This window comes from Panulirus ornatus, chromosome 30 (assembly GCF_036320965.1).
Source record: "Panulirus ornatus isolate Po-2019 chromosome 30, ASM3632096v1, whole genome shotgun sequence".
Lineage (NCBI taxonomy): Eukaryota > Metazoa > Arthropoda > Malacostraca > Decapoda > Palinuridae > Panulirus > Panulirus ornatus.
This window is the reverse complement of record NC_092253.1, coordinates 26,228,838-26,246,629: the sequence shown is the minus strand read 5'-3', so window position 1 is coordinate 26,246,629 and position 17,792 is coordinate 26,228,838. Positions and strand designations below refer to the sequence as shown.

At 41.6% G+C, this 17,792-nt stretch overlaps 1 protein-coding gene across 11 annotated transcripts in view; it reads left to right on the top strand.

The window, feature by feature from the left end:
* The window catches only part of LOC139758515 (pancreatic triacylglycerol lipase-like), a 210,395-nt gene that overhangs the window by 29,335 nt on the left and 163,268 nt on the right, over positions 1–17,792 (top strand). For all 11 annotated transcript variants that reach the window (XM_071680024.1, XM_071680026.1, XM_071680027.1 and 8 more), the window contains exons 4-5: positions 1,528–1,679; positions 8,111–8,365. In XM_071680024.1, the coding sequence (XP_071536125.1) occupies positions 1,528–1,679; positions 8,111–8,365 (407 nt within the window). The remainder of the gene's footprint in view (positions 1–1,527; positions 1,680–8,110; positions 8,366–17,792) is intronic.

Below are 17,792 nucleotides of genomic sequence, written 5' to 3'. Positions count from 1 at the left end.
CCCGAAGGAAACAGCATTGCTGCTTCCTGCTTCAGAGATGTAGCACAAAGAAAACACAAAAAAGGCCACATTCATTCACACTTAGTCTCTAGCTGTCATGTGTAATGCACTGAAACAACAGCTCCCTTTCCACATCCAGGCCCCACAAAACTTTCCATGGTTTATCCCAGATGCTTCACATGCCCTAGTTCAATCCATTGACAGCATGTTGTCCCCAGTATACCACATCATTCCAATTCACTCTATTCCTTGCACGCCTCTCACCCTTATGTATGTTCAGGCCCTATTTGCTCAGTCTTTTTCACTCCATCCTCCTTCCTCCAGTTTGGTCTCCCACTTCTCCATGTTCCTTCCACATCTGACTTATATATCCTCTTTGTCAAGCTTTCCTCACTCATTCTCTCCTTATGTCCTAACCATTTCAACGCACCCTTTTCTGCTCTCTCAACCACACTCTTATTATTTCCACCCATCTCTCTTACCCTTTCATTACTTACTTGATCAAACCACCTCACACCACATATTGTCCTCAAACATTTCTTTTCTAACACATCCTCTCTCCTTCGTACAACCCTATCTATAGTCCTATCTATAGCCATGTAATATTGTTGGAACTACAATTCCTTCAAACATAATTATTTTTACTCTCTGAGATAATGTTCTCTCCTTCCACACATTCTTCATTGCTCCCAGAACCTTCTCCCTCTCCCCCACCCTGTGACTCACTTCTGTTTCCATGGTTCCATTTGCTGCTAAATCCTCTTCCAGATATCTAAAACACTTCAGTTCCTCCAGTTATTCTCCATTCAAACTTTCATCCCACGTAACTTGTCCCTCAACCTTACTGAACCTAATAACTTTGCTCTTATTCACATTTACTCTCAACTTTCTCTCTTCACACACTTTTCCAAACTCAGGCACCAACTTCTGCAGTTTCTCACTCAAAACAGCCACCAGAGGTGTATCATCAGCGAACAACAAGTGACTTTCCAAGCCATCTCATCCCCAACAGACTGCATATTTGTCCCTCTCTCCAAAACTCTTGCATTTATCTCCCTAACCACCCCATCCATAAACAAATTAAACAAACATGGCGACATCACAGACTGCCACAGACTGACCTTCACTGGGAACCAATCACTCTTCTCTCTTCCTACCCGTACACACGCCTTACATCCTTCGTAAACCTTTTCACTGCTTCTAGCAACTTACCTCCCACACCATATACTCTTAAGACCAATACACAAGATGTTGGAAAAACAGCTTAATGGTGTGACAGTCAAAGAGGATTGGAACCACTGCTCTGATGGACATACCTTTTCGTGTATAGAGTATATATTTAGGTTTAACAAGGTACAGTGTCGGTAACCCCTCTTTTTAGTGGGAATGCATGCATTCTGTAGTGGGCTTGCTGTCTGATGGTATAATCCAGCAAAATATCTGAGCAAAACTAAGATGTACATGCCTGCAGCTTGCCCTTGTGTATGCTAGAAAAAAGAATCACAGCTTCTATCTAAATTTTTACAGGAAAAATGCAAGGGACAAATCTTATGAGAAACTGGATCCCACCAAGCCCAACACTGTAATTAACAGCAGCTTTCATCAGGACCAGACGTACATTATTATCCATGGGTTTCTTGGCTGGGGAGATGAGCCCTGGATCCTTCAGTTGAAAGATAGTAAGCATTAATAAGAAAACTTTATTAAAAGAAATTGAAATCATATGAAGACATTAAGGAGTGATTGATCTGCATTGATTATTTATTGCATCCTCAAGTTCTGCCTTGATGATTTTATTTTAATCAAATGCTTAGTCCAGAAAGTCTGTGTTGTTTTTTATTTTTTGTATTTGGTTCATTAATTTTGTTTTCTCTGAGGATGAAATTTATAAAGGATTATACTCAGTCTGAATTTACATTTCCCACCTTCTTCCACCACATTATAGAAGCTGCAGTAATAGAATTATTTTTCCTTGTTTTGGTGTCTGCCCATTCTTGAAAAACCCTCCATTAATGCACGTGTCCTATGTTTTTTGACTGAAATTTTGATTTTTTTCAGATATGATTTCAATTATTGCATTCAATTGTTCCATATGTCTTTACATTTGATCTAATTTCTCCACAAGATTTTACATTTGCGTATTTCATCTTTATCTCATAACAACAACCTTTTTGATAGCATGTCATTGATGAAGTTACTCTGTCAACACATTATCCAAAGCACACACATCACATCCAGTTGGCAGGAAACATGTTTTAACTGTTTATGTTGAGTAGGCCATTCTACTTTTGCACACCCTCATTTTTGTAACAAACAGTTTATGGACTGGGTCTTTGTTTATAGCAACCTCATTGTACCTAAATGCATAGCTGCACAAGTTCTTTCCTCTCATCACTCTCTTTATATCTCTGTCAGTATGCTTTCCATTGTATTAACCATCATTGCTAAATATGCCTTCCATATATATTTGAAAATGAATTACTCTTAATTACACTTTTGATTGGGTCATTATCAGGTGTTGAGAATTATCTGCTCGTGCTGATTAGATAATTGATTGTCAAAAATTCATGAGAACTGAAGAATGGATATCACAATTATGTAGATAATAGAACATCTGACTTTGACTTTCTGTTGATGTATAGAGAATGAAAAGAGACTGTGCTGGTTAAAAGTGACAGACTTTATTTTCTCATTCTTGTCACTTGAGCATGGCACCTTCTTGTTATTCTATTACACATTCTCATACTTCACATTGCTCAGCATACTGGTAAATCTTTATTTTGTATGATAGCTAATATTGTATAGGCCTGTTGCCACTATTGTAGAGGCCTATTGCCACTGCATATAAGGTAAGCCTGTGTAGAATTCCTTTGTACATTGCAGGCTCAAGATTTTTTTTTATAGATTCCCCCCCGCTTACTTGCCATTCACACATGCAGATCACAACGTTGTCCTCTCATCTTACCTTAGGTCGAGAACGTTGTCTTGGAAAGCAAAAATGGGTATGTTTGATGGAATAGTGGTTCCAACAATGTTATATGGTTGTGAGGCATGGGCTATAGATAGAGTTGTGCAGAGTAGGGTGGATGTGCTGGAAATGAGATGTTGGAGGACAATATGTGGTCTGAAGTGGTTTGATCAGGTAAGTAATGAAAGGGTAAGAGAGATGTGTGGTAATAAGAGTTTGGTTGAGTGAGCAGAAGAGGGTGTTTTGAAATGGTTTGGTCACATGGAGAGAATGAATGAGGGAAGATTGACAAAGAGGATATATATGTCAGAGGTGGAGGGAACGAGGAGAAGTGGGAGACCCAGTTGGCGATGGAAAGATGGAGTGAAAAGGATTTTGAGTGATCCGGGCCTGAACATGCAGGAGGGTGAAAGGTGTGCAAGGAATAGATAGAGTGAATTGGAACAATGTGGTATACCGGGGTCAATGTGCTGTCAATGGATTGAACCAGGGCATGTGAGGCATTTGCGGTAAACCATGGAAAGTTCTGTGGAGGCCTGGATGTGGAAAGGGAGCTGTGGTTTCAGTGCATTATACATGACAGCTAGAGACTGAGTGTGAACAATGTGGCCTTTGTGTCTTTTCCTAGTGCTACCTCGCACACATGCAGGGGGAGGGGGTTGTCATTTCTTGTGTGGCGGGGTGGCAACGGGAATGAATAAGGGCAGACTATGAATTATGTACATGTATATATGTATATCAGCTAACAACAACTGACTCACTTCCCTAGCTCTCTCATCCACAACAGACTGGATACCTGCCCCTCTTTCCAAAACTCTTGCATTCACCTCCCTAACAACCCCATCCATAAACAAATTAAACAACCATGGAGACATCACACACCCCTGCCGCAAACCTACATTCACTGAGAACCAATCACTTTCCTCTCTTCCTACACGTACACATGCCTTACATCCTCTATAAAAACTTTTCACTGCTTCTAACAACTTGCCTCCCACACCATATATTCTTAAAACCTTCCGCAGAGCATCTCTATCAACTCTTATCATATGCCTTCTCCAGATCCATAAATGCTACATACAAATCCATTTGTTTTTCTAAGTATTTCTCATACATTCTTCAAAGCAAACACCTGATCCACACATCCTCTACCACTTCTGAAACCACACTGCTCTTCACCAATCTGATGCTCTGTACATGCCTTCACCCTTTCAATCAATACCCTCCCATATAATTTACCAGGAATACTCAACAAACTTATACCTCCGTAATTTGAGCACTCACTCTTATCCCCTTTGCCTTTGTACAATGGCACTATGCAAGCATTCTGCCAATCCTCAGGCACCTCACCATGAATCATACATACATTAAATAACCTTACCAACCAGTCAACAATACAGTCACCCCCTTTTTTAATAAATTCCACTGCAGTGCCATCCAAACCTGCTGCCTTGCCGGCTTTCATCTTCCATAAAGCTTTTACTACCTCTTCTCTGTTTACCAAATCATTTTCCCTAACCCTCTCACTTTGCACACCACCTCGACCAAAACACCCTATATCTGCCACTCTATCATCAAACACATTCAACAAACCTTCAAAATACTCACTCCATCTCCTCACATCACCACTACTTGTTATCACCTCCCCATTAGCGCCCTTCACTGAAGTTCCCATTTGCTCCCTTGTCTTACGCACTTTATTTACCTCCTTCCAAAGAATCTTTTTATTCTCCCTGAAACTTAATGATACTCTCTCACCCCATCTCTCATTTGCCCTCTTTTTCACCTCTTGCACCTTTCTCTTGACCTCCTGCCTCTTTCTTTTGTACCTCTCCCACTCATTTGCATTTTTTCCCTGCAAAAATCGTCCAAATGCCTCTCTCTTCTCTTTCACTAATAATCTTACTTCTTCATCCCACCACTCACTACCTTTTCTAATCAACCCACCTCCCATGCTTCTCATGCCACAAGCATCTTTTGCGCAAGCCATCACTGCTTCCCTAAATACATCCCATTCCTCCCCCACTCCCCTTACCTCCTTTGTTCTCACCTTTTTCCATTCTGTACTCTGTCTCTCCTGGTACTTCCTCACACAAGTCTCCTTTCCAAGCTCACTTACTCTCACCGCTGTCTTCACCCCAACATTCTCTCTTCTTTTCTGAAAACCCCCACAAATCTTCACCTTCGCCTCCACAAGATAATGATCAGACATCCCTCCAGTTGCACCTCTCAGCACATTAACATCCAAAAGTCTCTCTTTCGTGCGTCTATCAATTAACATTTAATCCAATAACGCTTTCTGGCCATCTCTCCTACTTACATACGTATACTTATGTATATCTCGCTTTTTAAACCAGGTATTCCCAATCACCAGTCCTTTTTCAGCACATAAATCTACAAGCTCTTCACCATTTCCATTTAAAACACTGAGCACTCCATGTATACCAATTATTCCCTCAACTGCCACATTACTCACCTTTGCATTCAAATCACCCATCACTATAACCTGGTCTTGTGCATCAAAACCACTAACACACTCATTCAGCTGCTCCCAAGACACTTGCCTCTCATGATCTTTCTTCTCATGTCCAGGTGCATATGCACCAGTGATCACCCATCTCTCTCCATCAACTTTCAGTTTTATCCATATCAATCTAGAATTTACTTTCTTACACTCTATCACATACTCCCACAACTCCTGATTCAGGAGTTGTGATACCCCTTCCCTTGCTCTTGTCCTCTCACTAACCCCTGACTTTACTCCCAAGACATTCCCAAACACTCTTCCCCTTTACCCTTGAGCCTCGATTCACTCAGAGCCAAAACATCGAGGTTCCTTTCCTCAAACATACTACCTATCTCTCCTTTTTTCTCATCTTGGTTACATCCACACACATTTAGAGACCCCCAATGTGAGCTTTCAAGGAGGATGAGCACTCCTCGCATGACTCCTTCTTCTGTTTCCCCTTTTAGAAAGTTAAAATACAAGGAGGGAAGGGTTTCTGGCCCCCCGCTCCCGTCCCCTTTGGTCACCCTCTACGACACGTGAGGAATGCGTGGGAAGTATTCTTCCTCCCCTATCCCCAGGGGATGATGATACAGCGCTGGTGGCTGATTCATGTAAGAAACTGCAGAAGCTGGTGACTGAGTTTGGTAAAGTGTGTGAAAGAAGAAAGTTAAGAGTAAATGTGGATAAGAGCAAGGTTATTAGGTACAGTAGGGTTGAGGGACAAGTCAATTGAGAGGTAAGTTTGAATGGAGGAAAACTGGAGGAAGTAAAGTGTTTTAGATATCTGGGAGTGGATCTGGCAGCAGATGGAACCATGGAAGCGGAAGTGGGGGAGGGGGCGAAAATTCTGGGATCATTGAAGAATGTATGGAAGTCGAGAATATTATCTCGGAAAGCAAAAATGGGTATGTTTGAAGGAATAGTTGTTCCAACTATGTTGTATGGTTGCGAGGCGTGGGCTATGGATAGAGTTGTGCGCAGGAGGGTGGATGTGCTGGAAATGAGATGTTTGAGGACAATATGTGGTGTGAGGTGGTTTGATCGAGTAAGTAATGTAAGGGTAAGAGAGATGTGTGGAAATAAAAAGAGCGTGGTTGAGAGAGCAGAAGAGGGTGTTTTAAATGGTTTGGTCACATGGAGAGAATGAGTGAGGAAAGATTGACCAAGAGGATATATGCGTCAGAGGTGGAGGGAACGAGGAGAAGTGGGAGACCAAATTGGAGGTGGAGAGATGGAGTGAAAAAGATTTTGAGTGATCGGGGCCTGAACATGCAGGAGGGTGAAAGGTGTCCAAGGAATAGAGTGAATTGGAACGATGGGGTATACCGTGGTCGACATGCTGTCAATGGATTGAACCAGGGCATGTGAAGCGTCTGGGGTAAACCATGGAAAGTTTTGTGGGGCCTGGATGTGGAAAGGGAGCTGTGGATTCGGTGCATTATTACATGACATCTAGAGACTGAGTGTGAACGAATGGGGCCTTTGGTGTCTTTTCCTAGCGCTACCTCACACACATGAGGGGGGAGGGGGTTGTTATTCCATGTGTGGCGAGGTGGCGATGGGAACAAATAAAGGCAGCATGTATGAATTATGTACATGTGTATATATGTATATGTCTGTGTGTATATATATATATGTGTACATTGAGATGTATAGGTATGTATATTTGCGTGTGTGGACGTGTATGTATATACATGTGTATGTGGGTGGGTTGGGCCATTTCTTTCGTCTGTTTCCTTGTGCTACCTCGCAAACGCGGGAGACCGACAAAGCAAAAAAAGAAAAAAAAATATGTGCGTGTGTGGACGTGTATGTATATACATGTGTATGTGGGTGGGTTGGGCTATTCTTTCGTCTGTTTCCTTGTGCTACTTTGCTGACAAGGGAGACAGTGACAAAGTATAATGGAATATAAATGACATTTTGCAAGAGGTCACAGTGGTGCGTTTGATCTAGTATATGCATAAAACCACGAGGAAAATGAAACCCAGTAAGTCCCCAAGTTCACTGTCATGTAATAATCACATTGTCAGGGGAGATACAAGATTGAGGTAGAAGACATAGAACAGTCAGTTGATATACAAGGAAGAGACATAGCTAAGGTGCCAATGATAAACAATGGCATCTTAGCTATGTTCTCTTTTGAGGAAGGTGTTCATGTGCATCCTCAAGTAGTTTTATGTATTGCACCTAGCTGTCATCACTTACATTTAACCTCTTCACCAAGATACAGGTAAACACTGTTTCGCCCCCTGATTTCCAGTCATTGGTTTTGCTAACTACCTTCTTTGTAGGAACAGTTGCATTAGTGACTAGGATCATTTCTTAATTTATATCAGAACTTTTTCCTAACCTTATTCAAGGTCTGTTCTCCATCATCTTACCTTACTCTCTACCTTCATTTTAGAAAAAGTAGAACGTTACCTTACACTCCTTCATATCCATTTGTTGTGTAATTTTTCCTACTGGAGATTGATCCTAAAGTATTTTTTTGGGCCATCATTATTTTTCTTAAATCTTTACTCACTGTATGTTCAACATTTTTTGAGAGTATGTTTGTGGACTTTTAAGCTCTAAGACATATGACATTAAAATGAAATGAAACTGAATATTCACTTTGGATTAATTTGCAGAGCTACTGAAGAGTTCAGATTGTAATGTGATATCAGTGGACTGGCCAGCTGGATCTGAGTGGTTTTTACTGTCATACTACAAAGCTGTGGATAATGTCCCATATGTTGGCCAGGACACAACTTTGCTTCTAAAGAGTTTAGTCACCCTCAAGGCCTTAAACTTGAAAAAGGTACATATGATAGGACATTCCTTGGGTGCTCATGTAGCAGGAATTGCATCAAAACCTTTAAGAGGTGAAGTTGGACACATTACTGGTATGTATTGTTTCAGTTTGTTTAAGGGTGCATATTCTTTATTATTTTATTTTTTTTTTTATTTTTTTCATTATACTTTGTTGCTGTCTCCTGTGTTAGCAAGGTAGCTTAAGGAAACAGACGAAAGAATGGCCCAACCCACCCGCATACACATGTTTATACATACATGTTCACACACACACATATACATACCTATACATTTCAATGTATATATAGATATACATACACAGACATATACATATATACACATATACATAATTCATACATGCTGCCTTTTTTCATTCCCATTGCCACCCTGCCACATTTGAAATAACAACCCCCTTCCCCAGCATGTGCGGGAGGAAAAGACAACAAAGGCCACATTCGTTCACACTCAGTTTCTAGCTGTCATGTATAATGCACCGAAACCACAGCTCCCTTTCCACATCCAGGCCCCACAAAACTTTCCATGGTATACCCCAGACGCTTCACATGCCATGGTTCAATCCATTGACAGCACCTTGACCCTGGTATACCACATTGTTCCAATTCACTTTATTCCTTGCATGCTTTTCACCTTCCTGCATGTTCAGGCCCCGATCACTCAAAATCTTTTTCACTCCATTTTTCCACCCCCAATTTGGTCTCCCACTTCTCGTTCCTTCCACCTCTGACACATATATTCTCTTTGTCAATCTTTCCTCACTCATTCTTTCCATGTGACCAAACCATTTCAAAACACCCTCTTCTGCTCTCTCAACCACACTCTTTTTATTTCCACACATCTCTCTTACCCTTTCATTACTTACTTGATCAGACCACCTCACACCACATATTGCCCTCAAACATCTCATTTCCAACACATCCACCCTCCTTCGCACGACCCTGTCAATAGCCCACACCTCACAACCATATAACATTGTTGGAACCACCATTCCTTCAAACATGCCCATTTTTGCTTTCCGAGATAATGTTCTTGCCTTCCACACATTTTTCAACGCTCCCAGAACTTTCACCCCTTCCCCCACCTTGTGACTCACTTCACTTCCATGGTTCCATCCATTGCCAAATCCACTCCCAGACGTCTAAGACTCTTCACTTCCTCCAATATTTCTCCATTCAAATGTACCTCCCAATTGACTTGTCCCTCAACCCTACTGTACCTAATAATCTTGCTCTTATTCACAGTTACTCTCAGGTTTCTTCTTTCACACACTTTACCAAACTCAGTCACCAGCTTTTGCAGTTTCTCACCCGAATCAGCCACCAACGCTTTATCATCAGCGAACAACAGCTGACTCACTTCCCAAGCCCTCTCATCCACAATAGACTGCATACTTGCCCCTCTCTCCAAAAGTCTTGCATTCACCTCCCTAACAACCCCATCCAAAAAACAAAGCAACAACCATGGAGACATCTCGCACCCCTGCTACAAACCCACATTCACTGAGAACCAATCACTTTCCTCTCTTCCTACTCGTACACATGCCCTGCATCCTCGATAAAAACTTTACACTGCTTCTAGCAACTTGCTTTGAAGAATATAGAAAAGCAAATGGATTTGTATGTTGCTTTTATGTATCTGGAGAAGGCATATGATAGAGTTGATAGAGATGCTCTGTGGAAGGTATTAAGAATATATGGTGTGGGAGGCAAGTTGATAGCAGTGAAAAGTTTTTATCGAGTATGTAAGGCATTTGTACGTGTAGAAAGAGAGGAAAATGATGGGTTCTCAGTGAATGTTGGTTTGCAGCAGTGGTGTGCAATGTCTCCAAGTTTGTTTGATTTGTTTATGGATGGGGTTGTTAGGGAGGTGAATGCAAGACTTTTGGAAAGAGGGGCAAGTATGCAGTCTGTTGTGGATGAGAGAGCTTGTGAAGTGAGTCAGTTGTTCGCTGATGTTACAGCACTGGTGGCTGATTCGTGTGAGAAACTGCAGAAGCTGGTGACTGAGTTTGGTAAAGTGTGTGAAGGAAGAAAGCTGAGAGTAAATGTGAATAAGAGCAAGGTTATTAGGTACAGTAGGGTTGAGGGACAAGTCATTTGGGAGGTAAGTTTGAATGGAGAAAAACTGGAGGAAGTGAAGTGTTTTAGATATCTGGGAGTGGATTTGGCAGCGGATGGAACCATGGAAGTGGGAGTGAATCATAGGGTGGGGAAGGGGGCGAAAGTTCTGGGAGCGTTGAAGAATGTGTGGAAGTCAAGAACATTATCTTGGAAAGCAAAAATGGGTATGTTTGAAGGAATAGTGGTTCCAACAATGTTGTATGGTTGCGAGGTGTGGGCTATAGATAGAGTTGTGCGGAGGAGGGTGGATGTGCTGGAAATGAGATGTTTGAGGACAATATGTGGTGTGAGGTGGTTTGATCGAGTAAGTAATGAAAGGGTAAGAGAGATGTGTGGTAATAAAAAGAGTGTGGTTGAGAGAGCAGAAGAGGGTGTTTTGAAATGGTTTGGTCACATGGAAAGAATGAGTGGGGAAAGATTGACAAAGAGGATATATGTGTCAGAGGTGGAGGGAACGAGGAGAAGTGAGAGACCAAATTGGAGGTGGAAAGATGGAGTGAAAAAGAATTTGAGTGATCAGGGCCTGAACATGCAGGAGGGTGAAAGGCGTGCAAGGAATAGAGTGAATTGGAATGATGTGGTATACCGGGGTGGACATGCTGTCAGTGGATTGAACCAGGGCATGTGAAATGTCTGAGGTAAACCATGGAAAGTTTTGTGGGGCCTGGATGTGGAAAGGGAGCTGTGGTTTTGGTGCATTATACATGACAGCTAGAGACTGAGTGTGAACGAATGTGGCCTTTGTTGTCTTTTCCCAGCGCTGTATATGTATGTATGCGTTGAAATGTATAGGTATGTATGTGTGTGTGTGTGTGTGTGGGCATTTATGTATATACATGTGTATGTGGGTGGGTTAGGCCTTTTTTTTTTTTTTTTTTGTCCGTTTCCTAGCGCTACCTCGGTAATGCAGGAGACAGCAACTAAGTATAATAAATGTAAATGTATACATATGTGTATGTGAGTGGAGGTTCTTTCTTCATCTGTTTCCTGGTGCTACCTACTGACGGTGATCAAGTATATTAATGAAAAAAAAATCTTTAAAGCAAGCATCTTATCCACACCTCCTCTGCCACTTCTGAAACCACACTGCCCCTACACAATCCTATGTTTTATGTATGCCTTCACCCTCTTTAGTCACTACCTCTCCATGCAACTTGATAGATACATTTCACAAACGTATACCTCTCTTTCTTTTTCATTGATACTTATGTACTGTTTCCCACATTAGTGAGGTTGCAACAGGAACAAAGAGAGGGCCCGTTGGCTCTTATCCATTGTCTAGCTGTCATATGTCATGCACCGAATCCACAGCCCATATTCACAATCATACTCCACTATTTCAATTATTTATGACATGTTGCTTCATGTATGCCACATTATTTCAGTTCACTCTATCCCATGCACTCCTTTCACCCTTCTGCATGTTCAGGCCCCAACCACTCAAAGACTCGAAGTCTTTTTCCCTCCATCCTTCCATCTTCAGTTTGGTCTTTTCCTCTCCTTTTCCCCTCCACTTCTGACACACACATATATATATATCCTCTTTATCAGCCTCTCCTCTCCCATTCTCTCCATTTTCGCATATAATTCTCAGCTCTCAACCACACTCTTTCTTATTACCACATTTCTCTTTTACCCTTTTATTATGTACTCGATCAAACCACCTCACACCCCATATTACCCTCTGACATTTAATTTCCGACACATAGCCACCCTTCGCCACACATCAACTGTGGCCCATGCTTTACATCAATACGACATTGATGGCACTACTATACCCTCAAACATACCTATATATACCTTTCCAGATAATGACCTCTCTTTCCACATGTTCTTACAGGTATCAAAAACAATTTACTTCCTCCAAATTTTCTCCATTTAAACTCACATCCCCCACTAAGTTGTCTCTCTACCCTGCTAAAGCTAGTAACCTTACTTTTTTCATAATTACTCTGAATGAGTTCCTTGCACACACTTTTCCCAACTCAGTCACCAACTTCTTCAGTTTCTCATTTTAATCTGCCATCAATACTGTGTTATCAACTTATGACAGCTAACTCACTTCCCAGGCTTATCTTATCCCTGACAGACTGCATACTTACCCCTTTCTCTAAGACTTTTGCATTTTTAAGTCTGTCACCACCACTTCCATGAACACTTGCCTCTCATGATCTTTCTTCCCAAGGCCAGGTATATAAGCACTAATGATCACCCATATCTTGCAATCCACTTTCATTTTTACCCAAATCAGTCTGGAATTCTTTTCCTTAAACTTGTTCATGCGATACCACAACTGCTCCTGCAGTAGTGTTACCCGCTTCTTTGCTCTTGACCTTACAGCAACTCTTGACTTTAGTTCTGAGACATACCCAAACCAATTTTTTCCTTTACTCTTGAACTTTGTTTCACACAGAGCTAGAACATCCAGGTTCCTTTCCTCAAACATGCTAACTATCTGTATTCTATTTTCATCTTGATTGCAGCCACACACAGTCAGACACCCCAGCCTTATCCTTCGAGGAGGGTGAGCACTCCCTGCTTGGCTGCTGCTGTTTCATCTTTTAGCAGTTGAAGTACTTCAAGGATTTAGTTTCCAATCCCCACTCCCACCCCATTTAGTTGCCATCTGTAACATGCAGGGAGTAAGGAGGTAAAATTCTCTCATGGCAGTATGAAATTGCCCCATAACCTTTCCTTTTCCAAGCTAGATATATTCAGTTTGTGTAGTTGGCTTTCTCAGGATTTGTTTCTCCGTCCAGGAATCATCTTGGTACTTTGTTATCTGTTCATTCAGTCTGTAAATTTTTTCCATGTAAGTGACTGAAACTGAACATAATATTCAAGAATGGACACACCAGTTTGTGTGAGAAACTGCAGAAGCTGGTGACTGAGTATGGTAAAGTGTGTGAAAGAAGAAAGCTGAGAGTAAATGTGAATGAGAGCAAGGTTATTAGGTACAGTAGGGTTGAGGGACAAGTCAATTGGGAGGTAAGTTTGAATGGAGAAAAACTGGAGGAAGTGAAGTGCTTTAGATATCTGGGAGTTGATTTGGCTGGGGATGAAACCATGGAAGCGGAAGTGAATCGTAGGGTGGGAGAGGGAGCGAAAGTTCTGGGAGCGTTGAAGAATGTGTTGAAGTCGAGAACATTATCTCGGAAAGCAAAAATGGGTATGTTTGAAGGAATAGTGGTTCCAACAATGTTATATGGTTGCGAGGTGTGGGCTATAGATAGAGTTGTGCGGAGAAGGGTGGATGTGCTGGAAATGAGATGTTTGAGGACAATATGTGGTGTGAGGTGGTTTGATCGAGTAAGTGATTAAAGGGTAAGAGAGATGTGTGGTAATAAAAAGAGTGTGGTTGAGAGAGCAGAAGATGGTATATTGAAATGGTTTGGTCACATGGAGAGAATGAGTGAGGAAAGATTGACAAAGAGGATATATATGTCAGAGGTGGAGGGAATGAGGAGAAGTGGGAGACCAAATTGGAGGTGGAAAGATGGAGTGAAAAAGATTTTGAGTGATCAGGGCCTGAACATGCAGGAGGGTGAAAGGCGTGCAAGGAATAGAGTGAATTGGAACGATGTGGTTTACCAGGGTGGACATGCTGTCAATGGATTGAACCAGGGCATGTGAAGTGTCTGGGGTAAACCATGGAAAGTTCTGTGGCGCCTGGATGTGGAAAGGGAACTGTGGTTTCAGTGCAATATTACATGACAGCTAGAGACTGAGTGTGAATGAATGTGGCCTTTGTTGTCTTTCCTAGCGCTACCTTGCACACATGAGGGGGGAGGGTTTTTTTATTTCATGTGTGGTGGGGTGGCGATGGGAATGAATAAAGGCAGCCAGTATGAATTATGTACATGTGCACATATGTATATGTCTGTGTGTGTATATATATGCATACGTTGTGATGTGTAGTTATGTATATTTGCTGTGTGGACGTGTATGTATATACGTGTGTATGTGGGTGGGTTGGGCCATTCTTTTGTCTGTTTCTTTGCGCTACCTTGCTAAAGCGGGAGTCAGCGACAAAGCAAAATGAATGAAAAAATATGGACACACCAATGACTAGTAAAGATTAAGTATGATTCCTCAGGACTTAGATTCAAAATCCCTACCCAGGAATCCAGAATCATTTGTTCCCTCTCTTTATTGCTTCTGTGCACTGCTCACTTGCCTTTTGATCACCAAAGATTATTATGCTCAAATCTTCCTTTTGGTTCTGTCCATTCAAACTCACACGTCATCCAACTTGTCTTGCTCCACTGCCAAGTCAAGTAACGTTGCTTTTATTCACATTTACTCTTGGCTTTCTTTTTTCACACACTCTCAAACTCGGAAACTAGCTTCTGCTGTTTTTCACTTGACTCTGTCACCAATGATATGTCATCATCAAACAATAACAGCCTTGCCTTCCAGGCCCTTCCACCCCAGATAGACTGCAGACCTGCTCTTCTTTCCAGAACCCTTGCATTCATTTCCCTTTCCACCCCATCCAGAAACAGATTAAACAGCCATGGTGACATTTACACCCCTGCTACTGTCTCACCCTCACCTAGAATCACTCACTTTTCTCTCATTTTACTGTCATGAATACCTTACTCTCATGATAAAAACTCCACTGCTTTTAGCAGCTTTCCTCCCATACTATATATTTGTATCGCCTTCCACAGAGCATCTCTAAAACCCATATCGTGCACTTTTTTATGGATCCATAGATGCTCCTTATATATTGTTTTGTTTCAGTAACTATTTCTTGTGCACATTCTTCAAGATGAACGCTTTGATCCAAGGAATTTTGTTTGCTGTCTCTCCCACTCACTCAAGTATGATTATGTATGCCCCTTTTAAAAACAAGGTTTTCCCATTCCTTTTCAGTGCCCAACTCCACCAGCTAGGTACCCCGAACCCCCAGTTGTACCCTCAACTGCCAGTCATTACTTCATCTATCCTTTCCAGTTAGAAGTGGGGGAGGGGTTTGGTTGGCCATAATATGTATACACTGATTTTTAGAAACTGTTTTCATAGTTTTGTGGAAGACCTCATAGACATCAAGTTGGCACAGTTTTAGGCTTCATCTTAATGTACTATGAGCCTATATGCATCAAATCATATTAAACTGAATATAAAGGAACCTAAAGATGATCAGTACATATATACACTGTCAGTTCATTCATAGTAAATGCTGTAGATATTTATGATTCATGATTCTACATATAGTTCTTTATGCTGTGAACTTACAGCCTTTTTGTGAAAGTATCCCCCTTGTCTATGAGAGAACTATTAGTGTTTTGAATTATACTTTCTTTGGTGACAGAGTGATCATTTCTCTATATTCATGTTCCTCTCTCTTTTTACTGATTATTTTATTTATTTTATTTATTTATTTATTATACTTTGTCGCTGTCTCCCATGTTAATGAGGTAGCTCAAGGAAACAGACAAAAGAATGGCCCAACCCACCCACATACACATGTATATATACATACATGTCCACACATGCACATATACATACCTATACATCTCAACGTATACATATATATACACATATACATATATACACATGTACATAATTCATACTGTCTGCCCTTATACATTCCCGTCGCCACCCCACCGCACATGAAATGACAACCCCTCCCCCTGCATGTATTCGAAGTAGCACTAGGAAAAGACAACAAAGGCCACATTCGTTCATACTTAGTCTCTAGCTGTCATGTATAATGCACCAAAACCACAGCTCCCTTTCCACATCCAGGCCCCACACAACTTTCCATGGTTTACCCCAGATGCTTCACATGTATTCGTTCAATCCATTGACAGTGCGTCGACCCAGGTGTACCACATCGTTCCAATTCACTCTATTCCTTGCACTCCTTTCACCCTCCTGCATGTTCAGGCCCTAATCACTCATAATCTTTTCCACTCCATCTTTCCACCTCCAGTTTGGTCTCCCACTTCTCCTCGTTCCCTCCACCTCTGACACATATATCTTCTTTGTCAATCTTTCATCACTCATTCTCTCCATGTGACCAAAACATGTCAAAACACCCTCTTTTGCTCTCTCAACCACACTCTTTTTATTACCACACATCTCTCTTACCTTTTCATTACTTACTCGATCAAACCACCCCACACCACATATTGTCCTCAAACATCTCATTTCCAACACATCCACCCTCCTCTGCACAACTCTATCTATATCCCACGCCTAGCAACCATATAACATTGTTGGAACCACTGTTCCTTCAAACATACCCATTTTTGCTTTCCATGCCAGAACTTTTGCGCCATCCCCAACCCTATGACTCACTTCCACTCCCATGTTTCCATCCGCTGCCAAATCCACTCCCAGATATCTAAAACACTTCGCTTCCTCAGGTTTCTCTCCATTCAAACATACCTCCCAATTGACTTGTCCCTCAACCATACTGTACCTAATAACCTTGCTCTTATTTACATTTACTCTCACCTTTCTTCTTTCACACACTTTACCAAACTCACTCACCAGCTTTTGCAGTTTCTCACCCGAATCAGCCACCAGTGCTGTATCATCAGCGAACAACTACTGACTCTCTTTCCAAGCTCTCTCATCGACAACAAACTGCATACTTGCTGCTCTTTCCAAAACTCTTGCATTCACCTCCCTGACAACCTCATCGATAAACAAATTCAACAACCATGGAGACATCTTGCACCCCTGCTGCAAACCGACATTCACTGAGAACCAATCACTTTCCTCCCTTCCTACTCGTACACATGCCTTACATCCTCGATGAAAACTTTTCACTGCTTCTAATAACTTACCTACCACACCATATATTCTTAATACCTTCCACAGAGCATCATATGCCTTCTCCAGATCCATAAATGCTACATACAAATCCATTTGCTTTTCTAAGTATTTCTCACATACATTCTTCTAAGCAAACACCTGATCCACACATCCTCCACTACTTCTGAAACCACACTGCTCTTCCCCAATCTGATGCTCTGTACATGGCCTCACCCTCTCAATCAATACCCTCCCATACAATTTCCCAGGAATACTCAACAAACTTATACCTCTGTAATTTGAGAACTCACCTTTATCCCCTTTGCCATTGTACAATGGCACTATGCAAGCATTCTGCCAATCCTCAGGCACCTCACCATGAGTCATACATACATTGAATAACCTTACCAACCAGTCAACAACACAGTCACCCCCTTTTTTAGTAAATTCCACTGCAATACCATCCAAACCCACTGCCTTGCCAGCTTTCATCTTCCACAAAGCTTTTATTGCCTCTTCTCTGTTTACCAAACCATTCTCCATAATCCTCTCACTCTGCACACCACCTCGACCGAAACACCTTACATCTGCCACTCTATCATCAAACACA